The sequence below is a fragment of the Pongo pygmaeus genome, chromosome 9, assembly GCF_028885625.2.
Source record: "Pongo pygmaeus isolate AG05252 chromosome 9, NHGRI_mPonPyg2-v2.0_pri, whole genome shotgun sequence".
NCBI classification, from domain to species: domain Eukaryota; kingdom Metazoa; phylum Chordata; class Mammalia; order Primates; family Hominidae; genus Pongo; species Pongo pygmaeus.
The window spans coordinates 60,923,997-60,936,330 of record NC_072382.2 but is presented as its reverse complement, the minus strand read 5'-3'; the positions used below and the strand labels follow the sequence as shown (position 1 = coordinate 60,936,330).

At 47.6% G+C, this 12,334-nt stretch overlaps 1 protein-coding gene across 3 annotated transcripts in view; it reads left to right on the top strand.

Moving 5' to 3' along the window:
* INSC (INSC spindle orientation adaptor protein) overlaps window positions 1–12,334 on the top strand; it is a 100,431-nt gene that overhangs the window by 48,159 nt on the left and 39,938 nt on the right. For all 3 annotated transcript variants that reach the window (XM_063672234.1, XM_054438929.2, XM_063672233.1), the window contains one exon: window positions 6,063–6,188. In XM_063672234.1, coding sequence (XP_063528304.1) covers window positions 6,063–6,188 — 126 coding nt within the window. The remainder of the gene's footprint in view (window positions 1–6,062; window positions 6,189–12,334) is intronic.

Genomic DNA, 12,334 nt, shown 5'->3' with positions numbered 1-12,334 from the left:
TATTCAGGATCACGCAGCTGACAAGGAGTTGAGACAGAATTGAACCCCAGCGGTTCACAGTCCTAAACCCCACAGTGGTGACTTCTGGTTCAATCCTTGGCCCTTCAGGTCCTTGAGCCAAAGTGTGACTCAGGAGTTCTCAATCCTGGATACACAATCGAACTACTAGAGAGCTTTAAAACTTTTAGGATTCTGACTTAATTGTTCTGGAGTAGGTCCTGGGATGAATATTTTAGCTTTCCAAGTGATTATACTGTGCTGCCTGGGTTGAGGACCTCTACTCTCTTTTGGGAGTCATTTAGATGTATTTAACCTGAAGAGCTTGTAGTGGTGTTGGGGCAAAGGGGATGGAGGAGATAGCATTGGATCTGTTTTCTTCAAGGATTCTGTGACTCAAACATTTAACTTGGTCAAGAGGGCTGACTGGAGATTTTTGTCTTGGTGCTGTCGGGGAACAGCCAACAGCTCCAATCTCTGAGCTGAAACTGACTCAACATTTGTTTAATGATTAATTCCAAACAGTAAGTAGCTGAACTTCTTTTGGAACAATTACCATTTTTCCCTTTCAAAATGAGTTGCAAACACATGCTGGGTTTGGGCTCTCTGTGTGGATCTGAGGTCTGGGTGGGATAAGGACTTCTGAATGGCACATGGGGTCTGAAGATATTTTATGTTTTGCAAAGAATGGGCCTTAGAAATTTCCTGGGAAGGAAACTTTGCTTGGCAGGAGCTCTGAAGCCCTGGGTGTTATGTTTCAGGACCTGAGCACTCAAGGTCTGTTTCCATGTGCTGCTTGATATAGACAGCTCCTACCACCTGCCTGCATTTGTGCTTCACATTCAGGAAAGCAGAGAGGAGACATGCATTTTGGTTGTAAGCCAAGATGATGTTTGGCCTCCTGCAGATTTAGTCTCCTGTCAGGACCAGGCCTTAACTCCAGTTAAACATTAATCCCAAACATTTCCAGTGGTAGAAAGCAGGGGAAAAGGCCTGGGTTGGGACAAGAGGGCAGCTCTCATCCCAGCTCTGCCACTAGCTCACTGAAGGAGGTTGGCCAGACCACTGGGGATTAATTCCTCCTTTGTGGGCTGAGGATGCTGGGCTGTATATTTAAGACACCTTCCAAATCTACCATGCTGCCTGACTTTCCCAGTGTTTTCATGGGAAAAGTAAGGATGCGATTTTACTTTTATCCTATTCCATTTTAAAACAGAAGGCTAAGGTGAACTATTTGCCACGTTTAGTCATCACTTCCTACATTTCTGTCCACAGGCTTCTCAGCTGTTCCATCACTTCCTCAGCTACTCAGGGATCTCCCATGCCCCTAGCACTCCCCTGGGCTCTCAAGAGCCATGACCAGGAGTTGTTTAAAGATTTCGAATGATCCTTTGATTATTTACATGGGCCACACCCTCCAGAGCCTGCCAAGAGAATACTTGAGTCTCACTGAATATTAACAACAACGATAATAATTACTATTTATTGATGGCGTCCTATGTGTCCAGGCCCTGTGCAGGGACTTTCACATCATTGTTCTATCTTGTCCACATGACCTCTCTGAGAAGTGTATCAGTGACCCTGTTTTACAGGTTAGAACTCCAGGACTCACAGTGGTTGAATACCTTGAGCAGTTGACACTTGAAACCAAATTTGTCCAGCTCTGGAGTGGGTGCTATTTCCATTTCACCAGCTCAGTTCGTTAAAATCTAGAGTCTTTCCCTTTCCAGGCAAAACTCTGCTACAACAAATCTGTCTCCCTCCTAATCAGTATTTCCTCTTTTTCTGCTCCTGGTCCACTGCACGGTAATCAGCTTGCTTGCTCTGGGTATGAGGCTAGTGGAGGTCAAAACTGGGAGGCATTGGCAGGAGCTGGGGGCAAATGGGAGAATATGAGCTTTCTGAAGTGATCAACTCTGATGATGGTTGTGATAACAGCTGTAGTAAAGTAGTAATAATAAATTTATTTTTATAGCACTCACTTTGTGCCAGATAATGTTCTAAGGGCTTTATACAAATAACATATTTTAACCTCCCAATGATCCTCTGTGGTAGGCAGGATCTACCCCCATTTTCCAGGTGAGGGAGCTAAGACAGTGAGAAAGTCCAAAGCTAGTAAGTGACTGAACTGGAATTTGAACCTGGCTGTTTGGCAGCAAAGGCTACGGGCCTGGTTACTGTTCTGAGCTGCTTCTCAGCAGCCCCTCCTCTTCCTCTCCCTCCCACCTTCCTTCCCACTCTCTTCCTTTCTCCCGCCAACCTTCCATGCCCATTGTTTACTCAGGCATGGTGCTATGCTTTCTATTGACCATCTCATCTGATTCTCCGACAGTCTTTTGATATGTCATAATTATAATTCCCATTTTGAAGATGAAGAGACAGAGTTTCAGAAAGAACATAAATAATTTAATCAAGATCACACATATGAAAGCAGAGCTGGGATTTTAACCAGGTCTACAGATTCCAGAATCTTAATCTCAACGTTCTGATATTTCAGGTCCAAGGGATGGAGCAGACAGAGTGTTGAAGCAGAGAAAAGATTCAGGGAGGACTTCCATCTTTCCAGCTCATCTTTTCATCCATTTTTCTGGGCTGGAAAATGGAGTCCTTCCTGAATCTTCTCTCTGGGAGAAGATGGGAGACTAATTCCTCCCATAGAATTACTGTGTTTGGGTTTCCAGTTCTGACAGTGATGCAGGAGCTGAGAGTCCCTGGCATGCCCTGCACAGCATCCTCACCTTGGAGGCTCAGTGGATGTACCCAGTGTTGTAACAGTGTGGGGCAGTGATCTAGCGGCCTTCCTCATTCACCTCTTTGTGGCCTGCTGTTCTGTTTGTTTGGGTCCTTCATCTATCTTAGCTGCTTCTGGGAGAGAATGTGGGCAACCTGTCTAAGGCTTGTCCTCTCAGCTTCTTGGGTTCCTCTGAAGGCTGAAGAATAAGCCCAGACCTCTCTATGACGATGGTGGCAAACTCCATCCCTTCCCCTGTGCAGGGCACAGAAAACTCCTCTGGGCTTCATCAGAATTATCCCCCCCACCAATAGCTCCTCTGTTTTTCCTTCTACCACCAGCCCACACACCCCACAAGTGATCTCTTCCCACTTTATGACAGCTCATCCCAAGTCTCTCTGAATAATTCATACTGTTATGTGGCTGGGCTCTAAGCCCGGAGCTTTCTATAAAATTAAACAAGCTTCAGCCAACAGTGTGATTCTGCTAGCTCAGGCCATTCCCAGCTTCACTCCAGGATGAGTGCTGCACTCGGTTCTTGAATGGGGGCTCCAGAGTGGTCCTCAAGACCAATCCATTTTATTTCCTCTGTGGCCTTCTTCCTTCTCTCTCCTCCCACATATCCTAGCCCTCAGGACCTCTTTCATGAGGATATAAGACACTCTTATAATCAGGAAGCCTCACATAGCCTGACCCTTACCCACTCTCCAGAACCAGGTACCAGGCCTTTCCACATGTACTAACTCAATTGCACCCCCAACAGCTCAGACATGTAGCTATCGTAGCCCATTTTTAGCCAGACTTAACCAGCAGTAAAGCCAGGATTTGGACCAGAATCTCTTTCTTTTGGATCCAGGAATTTCCCCCTCCCTCTCCTGGTAGCTAAAAGTGCTAAGAAGGCCATTTTTCACAGGCTTGAGAGAGATGTAATGAGAATCCAGTGCAAATGCATGCAGAGGCTTAAATATAGTTGTGCTGGGCTCAGTGCCTCCTGAGCCAAAGGAGGCTGCCACATTCATCCTGGCTCAGGCCTCACGCGTGTTCTTTGGCACTGTTTCTTCATTGTCTGCTTCAGATGTAAATGTCTATCAATCAGTCATCTCTCTCTCTCTCATCTATCTACCTATATAGACAAATAACATTTATACAATATGTATGATTAAATATAAGCACACACATATATAAATATATATCCATATATATGTATATATATTTACATCTGGAGGAAGGCTAGAAATGACCAGCAGGGCTGGCTGAGGAGAGCTTAGAACTTCTATTTCTTTTCTTCTCATTCTAAAGAGTAACTTGGTTTTCCTTCAGTGACTCTCTGAGTGAGGTCTGTATGTAGAACCTTCAAGCAGATGTCCCAGGAATTATGGGAAAGTAGGAAGGCAGGAGTAAAGGTTATGGAACAAGGAATCAGAGGCGTAAGTGTCTGTCTCATGCCAGACATTTTTACTGAAGTAATTATGTGCACTTAAAATCAGAGTGGTTCTGTCTTGACCCTTCTACAACCCCCCACCCTCTGAGCATGTTAGGGCTTCTGCTCTGTGTTCTTTTAACCCTGCACCCCCAACCACATGTCATTGCCCCTCTACCCAGCTTTGTACCTACTTTTAAAATTGTCTGCTTTCTCTATGAGACCATGAGTTTATTGTGGACGGGACTGAAGCAGTCTTGTTCAGTGTCCAGCGTGATGTCTGGCCTATAATAAGCCATTAACATTTTTGAATGCACGAATGAATGTACTAGCCCTAAGTTATGCCCTTTCACACAAAAAGAAATGAGGGGAATTCAGCCACCCCAAACGAAGTAGAAATATATAAGTTGTGATCACTCTTAGCTGATTATAAAATGTCAGAAATTATGAACTCCTCCAGAGTTGGGTATCTTCATCTTGACCCCTGAAGTGACCAGCAGCAAAACTCTTAGAATGAAAAGGGCCCATGAGCCTATCATTTTGGGGTGGAGGGGAAGGGAAGATCTGGAATTGAGCTATTTTGGTGAACTTGTGCTGGGCTTTTTCTTCCAATTGCCCATTCGTTGTTTTATCAGTCATTCACTGCTGCGTTCTCAGCACACATGGAACTGAGCCTGGAACATAATAGGTGCATTTGTTGTCAGAGTTCTCAAAAACCTGACAGAGGATGGTCTTTTGCTGAACTTGCCTTCTTCCTATAACATTTTGCTGAGTTTTAGGAACCGGTACAAGGAGGTTAGTTAGACCCAGGAGTGATGAGGTTAAAGGTGAGTGCCCTGAGGGACCCAGTTCAGATCAGTTGCTCATGCATTCTTTACTGCTGCCAACCCTAGGCACCCTGCCAGCTTTCAGGGAAGGAAAGAGGGAAAGATCTGGGCAAAGCTAGATGTGGGATATCCAATTCCTGCCACTCTAAATGCCCCAGTTGGTGCTGCCACTGGTTTGCTTGGCGCCTTGGTTAGTCATTCTAGTGATCTTTTGGCTCACTTTGCTCCCAGAGCTAAGGTTGGCTCCAGCGATTATTATGAGTAAGTCTGACTAGTTAGCAGGGCACCTGGACAATGAGCTCTGCACTCCCAGATTCTTGCCTGATGGTAAACACTTTACTGGAAAGAAGTTTCCATAAACAGCTCTCACAAAAGGAAAAGTACATGCTCACCACACTCAAGAGCTGCGATGATTGTTTTTAAAAGGGTTATACACACACACACACACACACACAAACAGGAGTAAAGGAGTGAAAATGATGATGTGAATTTAGGCTGAATTATTTTACCCATCTGGACTTCAGTATTTTTGATCAAAAAATGGGAGGAAATCGTAGTACTAATATAAATGAAACCTTTTTTTTGCCTGCCTCCCACAGCAGTTGGAAGGATCTGAGGAATAGCATGGTGACTGTTGGCAGAGGGAGAACCAGATGTGGGCACCTAGTCAGTTCCTTCCACCTGCCTCAGATTGGTTTCTAGGACCTGCTTCCTGTGACTCCAGGCCTGCTCTATGGGGGGCTGCTCCAAGGGAGTTGCCAGATGTTTGGGAACCCTGTTGAAGGGTACTGATCGCCAGCCCTAGCAAATATGCCTGCCTTGGCCCCTGGCTCCCGAGCCCCAGAAGCATTTATAGTATCCCATCTCCAGCTTGGACTATGAAAGGTGACATTATTTCTGGAGCCAGCATTTCTCTGTAGCGTACATGTGAGCATGTGAGTGTGTGTAAGTGTGTGCGGGGCGGGGGTTGCTGGAGGCAGGGAGGACCCGAAAGCATATCTGGTGAATCAGGGATGTCACTTCTTCTTGAGTTAGCCCCAGACAAGCTCACACAGTAAGATGATGTGACATTTCTTTCTCTTGGCAGGAGGGTGGGGTCGTAGCTCTCTTCAAGGTTTGCCGGCAGGACAGTTTCCGGTGCTTGTACCCCCAGGCGCTCCGCACGCTGGCCTCCATCTGCTGCGTGGAAGAGGGTGTCCACCAGCTGGAGAAGGTAAGGACAGCTGGCTGGGTTGTGCCTGAGGTCCTCAAGCCAGGTAGGGGTGAGGTCCAGGCCTCATGATGGCCATCTCTTCCTTTTCATGGACCAAGTGCCCTGAGTAGTCCTTTTCCCAGGCCCCATTCAGATAGGGCCGCTGGGACCTGGACTATGGGAGTCAGCAAAGAGGTGAAGGAGATGGGGACTCATGAGCCTGAGCAGGAAAGACAGGGCTCAAAGGGACACTCAGCACTTCCTGGGTGGGGTGACAACTGGGGAGACTCCTGTGGGTGGACCATGGTAGGAGGCAGGCAAGTCAGGGGGTGGTGCTGGGGTTCAGGGTGGTTGATTCTTCACCCACAGCAGGGCTCCTAAAGATGGAAGAGGATCCAGATCCTGGGAGCATTGAGTGGGCAAGAGCAGGGCAGCACTGGGTGCCTGGGAAAGCAGGTGGGGCTCCTCTCCACTAAAGACCAGTGGGCTTGGGTGAGGGAGGTGGAAACCCCAGTCCAAGTGCTCACTGGGCCAAGACGGCGTGGGAGTAGGGTAGGGTTAGAGGAGGAAGGTGGTGATCTGGCAGGCTCTAGTGCCCCTGCTCAAGCCTGATCTATGGTGACATAACTAATTCCAGCCACCCTGACCCCTTCCCTGGTTGTGCGACTGAGGCTGCTCCTCTACTCAGACATGAGTGAGTCTGAGCTTGCGGATAGGCTCTCAGGGACTCCAGCCAGGAGAGCTGGGGAGGCGGGGGCTGAAATCTGGGGTTTCCCAACCAAGTTTCCAAGAAAGATGCTGAAAATTCTTATAGAAAAGTGGAAAGGCCTGGTATATCCTGGTACTACAGTGGTACCTGCAGGATTTGGGGTAGGATCTGAGTCTGTTCCTATTAGCTGGTCTAAATGGGGACAGGGGCCAGCAAACTGCTCTCTGTCCTCTGCATCCATGTCCCACAGTCTGGTCCTGGCAGCCCAAATAATTCCACCCTACCCTCAGCTTCTTCACTTTGGTCTGGACTCCTAGACAAATGGTCATCTTACTTTTTACCCTGCCTCCTTCCAAACCTACTCAGATTATTGGGACAGGGTCATAGAATGATGAACTTACAGATGCTCTTAGCTAAGGATGGAATGTGGATAGGGAATCTGCTCATTTTACAGATGACAAGGCTATGGGTCAGAATGGGGAAGTAATTTGCTTAAGGTGACAGAGCAAGATAGTAGAGGAGATAGTGCCAGCTTTTTGAACAGAGTGCCCCCTTCCCACTGGGTTGGAAGTCTTCATATCTAGTTGCTATGAGCACTAGATTTGGAGGTGAGAAATCCATGCTTACTCCTTCATTGTGCTACTCATTAGGTAGCGAGGCTCTGAGGAGAGAAGTGACTAACTCAAGGTCATATAGCTATTAAATGAGAGAACCAAAAGCCAAATCCAAGTCTTCTAAGACTGAAACCAGTTACAGTTATCTCTATTCCAGTGGACTGTCTGATTGTGTGAGCACAGACATGCTGTGCGTGTGCTTTCTTATATGGCAAAATAGAGGAGTGGAGAGGGTGGTGAGAGAGAGAGGGAGAGACAGACAGTGGACTTGATAAAGGAAATGCATTGAGCATCCTCAACTTCATGTTCTGAATAATTCCCTCCCTTCTCCTATAAAACTTGTTCTTCCTTGGACAGTGTACAAATGACCAAATGGGATTTGTTTCTTACCTTTCCTGTCTGGTTGGCAGGGAAAATGGGAGGAGAAGATGGAAGGAGCTTGGGATCACCAGTCCTCCAAAAGCAGCAGATTGTGTGGCTTTAGTGAGCTTGCAGTGCAGAAGGAAGTTTTCAATTCAGGGAAGAAAAACAACAGGGCTTTTCGTTTGTTTGTTTAGAGCTGAAAACCTGTGCAGCTGGGATGGCTGCAGGCATTTTTCCTTTCACCTATCTGATGCTGCTCAAATGCCAGAGTGCTTTAATGTGTCTTTCCCAGTACAGACGTCCCAGGCCCTAGCCCGAGATTCAGACCCTGCCCAGTTGAGCAAAAGGAGAAAGAGATGCTTATAGTCTGGGGGTTTATTACGTGCCAGGTGCTGAGATAGTCCACTACATATGTCCTTTCATTAATGCACCAGAACCTTGTGAGGTGAGCACTATTAGTATCTCCATCTTAAAGATAAGGAAATGGAATCTCAGACAGTTAATTGACTTGCCTAAATAACATAGTAAGTGTCAGAGCCAGAATTTGGACCCACATCTGCCATAGTACAACACCCAGTGTGTGTCACGACCTTACTGGTTTAATGGTTACTCTGAGAGCACTTAAAAGGTCCCTGCAGCTTAATCCCAGACCACCTTGCTGTTCCTGGCCACTGTGCTAACCCCTTACGTCCCCAGCTGGCATAGGGGATAGTAGCTTACCTGGACATTTCTCCTCTCCAGGCCAGATTGCTTATAATACACAGACACTCATGAAATATTTCCTCTGTGCCAGGCACTGAAGAGGAATAAGACTTACCCTGGTAAGGGCCCCTGAGTGATCAGAAATAACAACTACATTGTATAGCAGTTGTAGAGCTTGCAAAGTGACTCCACATGGATTCTAATTTCATTTGATGCTTGCTCCAAGTTTGAAAGTATCCCCATAGTATGGATGAAAATACTGACATCCAGAGAGGTGAAATGACTTCTTGCATGAAATCATACATTATGTAATTCATTCATTCAGCAAGTATTTACTATCTGCTATTTGCTAGGCACTGTTTTAGGTGCGGGGAGTATGATAGTGAACAAAACAGACAAAACCCCTTGTCTTCATGGAGTTTACATTCTAGTCTAGAAGGTAGCAAGTTATGGTCCGTGGGCTAAATTCAGCCTGCTGTCTGCCTTGTATGGCCCATGAGCTAAGAATGATTTTTTTTTTCATTTTTAAATGGTCGGAAAAAAACAGAAGAAGAATAAAATTTTGTGTCCCATGAAAACTTCTGTGAAATTCGAAGTTCAGCCCATAGTTTTATTAGAACACAGCTACACTCGTTTGTTTGGGTGTTCTCTATGTGCTTTCATACCAAAACAGCAGAACTGAATAGTTACAACAGAGACCATATAGCCTTCAAAGCCAAAAATATTTACTCTCTGCCCGTCTAAAGAAAATTCTTGCCGAGCCCAGTTCTAGCAGGTAAGGAGGATGTCATGACCATGATGAGAGGAACAATAACTAACATATATCGAATACTTGCTTTGGGCAAGCACTTTGCTAAGCCCCTCCTTTCATCAAGTTATTTATTCCTTGCCGTCCTGTTGTATCTCCACTGCTTACAGAAGAAAGGGAGACTCAGAGACATGAAGCCCCTTGCTCAAGGGCACATAGCTAAAAAGTAGCCCAGGCAGTAATGTAATTCCAGCTCTGCTGGGCCAGAGCCAGCCTGGGCTGTTAACAATTGTGCAGACCCAGGACTCAAAATCTGATATTGTGAGGCCAGTTTCCATGCTCTTTTCCTCCATATCATATTGCTTCCAAAGTTGTGAGAAGTTCTAGAGACACCCATGAGGTCCTTAATCTCTCCCACCCTCCACCCACACCCCCTCCCTGGGTCCTGTCCATGCCTGCCACCGTCTGTGAGCTGGGCTGCTCAGCACTGCCCACAGAGGCTCTGGCGAGGTTGGCCATTGTCAGTGTTGAGGATGGAAGATGGTGAAGACCAGGCACAGGCCGGATTGTGGAAACCACAGAGTGACAGGTGAGTGAAGATGGAGTGGGGAAGTGTGGTTCCCTGGGGCTCTTGCCAGCCACCCACTCACCGGGCATGGTTCGTGGCCTAATTAGATCACATCAAAGTTCCAGCCTTCTCCGCCTGATTTACTGGTCTGGCCTTCTCACTGAGGTTCGCTTAATTAATTGGCAGTGGGAAATGTGCTGGATTTGGTGAAATTCATCTCTGTTGTGCAGCTTCCCCCTCCTTTCCTTCAACCTTGAAGAGGTTCATTAAATCCTGCACAGCCCCCAGCAGAGTTGTGGGTCTGGACAGGTCACTGCATCCATCCCAGTTGCTGCTGTGTCATGCCTGAGCCTTGCCGAGTTTGGGGGACTTGTGTGGTCATAGATTCAGTCATGGTCTCATTCATTCACTCATGGGAAGTCACTTCGTCTCTGCTTCTTCATTCCTTCTGTTTGCCAGTCAGTCATTCACTTACTTTTAAACTCACTCAAATTCCAGTGCTTTAAGAGGGTGAGGCAGGAGCATTGCATGAAGCAAGGGGTTCCAGACTCGCCTGGGCAACATAGCTAGACCCTGTTTCTTAAAAATAAAATAAAATAAAAAATAAGTAAACTTACTCACTCATTTGTTCTCTCATGAAGTCCACCACTAATTCACTCTATGAATTCCTTCTTTTATCACCGAAGCAGCCTATTACAGTGGAGAGACTGGGAACTTGGAGAATCAGGCAATCCTGGATTTGAATAGATTTTTCTCACTGTGAGCTTGGATATGTTATCCTGGGGGATTTGCTTAGCACAGTTCCTTGATCAGTAAAATGAGCCTATAAAATCTACCTCATGTATAGTAATATTATGCTTGGCACAGAGTAGGCAGTGAATAAATGGTGGCTACTGTGATTGTGGCAGGTACAATGCTAATCCCTGGGACTTTGAAAATGAATGGAAGGTTAGGGTCTGGTGGGGAAGGCAGGGCTGGCATGTGGGAGAGGGGCTGGCCTGGTCAAAGTTGCAGTGAAGTGCACACATGGAGAAGCTGGGTGGTGTGGGGGGGATGAGTCCTCACAGCCTTTCCCTTTAACAGACGAGGAAACTGAGACTCCGAGACAGTGTTTCCTCAGTCATGAATGTAGAGCTTGGATGCAAACCTAAGTCTGGCTGGTTCTAAACTCCTGCTCTTTCCTCTGCTACCGGGGGAGAGTGGGTCCTTCTGAGGCAAGGACTACAGAGGACTGGGTGCCGGGTTTTCTGTGTTGCCCTGGGCAGGGGCCAGACATGGACACCCACCAAGCAGGGATGGAGACAAGATGCCAACACACAGCAAAGGCCTCTCCACAAGTGTCTAACAGGCATTTTGAGGCCCCATTCTTTCTTTTCAGAGCTGTCACGCGGAGGTCTGGTTCATCTGGGCTGCAGCCTCCCTGCATCCTAAGCTTCACGACATCTGTCCTTCCTTCCCTGTGTCCTCATCTGACATCACTCCTCATTCCCCACCCCATGCTGGGTTCTGGAGAAGAGACAGGCTCCCTGCCTCCCAGGATGGCTGAATGGGGAGAGGCCCAGCAGGACAGACAATGGTAAGGGCTGTCCCATGGCCATCAGAGGCTACAGGCAGGAGGCCCCACCTCTGGTGGGGTTGCCGGTGCAGGCAGCACCAAAGAGGCAATGAAGCTGGGCCCAGAAGGGCCAGGGAGGAGCTCCCAGGCAGGCCAGAGGAGAGCAGTCTTAACAAGGGCAGGGGCAGAGGGGATACCACAGCAGGGAGCCACCCCATGGGGCTCCAAGTCTTTCAGGGCCTTTGTGTTCAGTGAATTGGGGGAGCCCCAAGGAGAAGGCAGTGTTCTCTGGACCTCACTTGGGAGAAGACTGGAGGGAGAAAATGAGGGCCAAGGAGAGAATAAGGGCCCCATAGCCACACAGTCCAGCGAGAGCAGATGAACCCAGCCTGGTCAGGGTGGACTGCTGAGGGTGGCCTTCCTGGAGGACTGGAGCTGGCAAGGTGAACTGGCATTACCAATGTGGGGGACTGTAGGGTTTGGGGAAGAATAAAGAGAGGTGAGGGAGCAAGTCACTTCTCCTGTCTGAACCCCAGCTTCATCTTCTGTAAAATGGGACTACTACCTCCTTTATAGGGCTGCTATGGTGATGCAATGAAGCAATATGGGTGGGTCTTGCAGCAATGGTGCCTGTGTGGAGAAAGTACTCTGCCTGTGTCTGTTTCCTTTTCCTCCTCCCGTGCCCATTTGTCTCCACTTCTTCAGGCTGGTCTGGGGGAAAACTTCACATTGCCCCCAAAGGACCTGGTTATTGGGGATTTTGCAATGACCATGGCAGGGTGCCAGGTGCTCTGAGTGGTGAAAGGGAAGGTCAGGGCACTGCTGGTTCAGGGATTGTGGTTGGATGGGGCCAGGCCAGGATGGGGTTGGAGGGGGCTGGAGACTAGAGCTGGACTGGGGTCTATGGT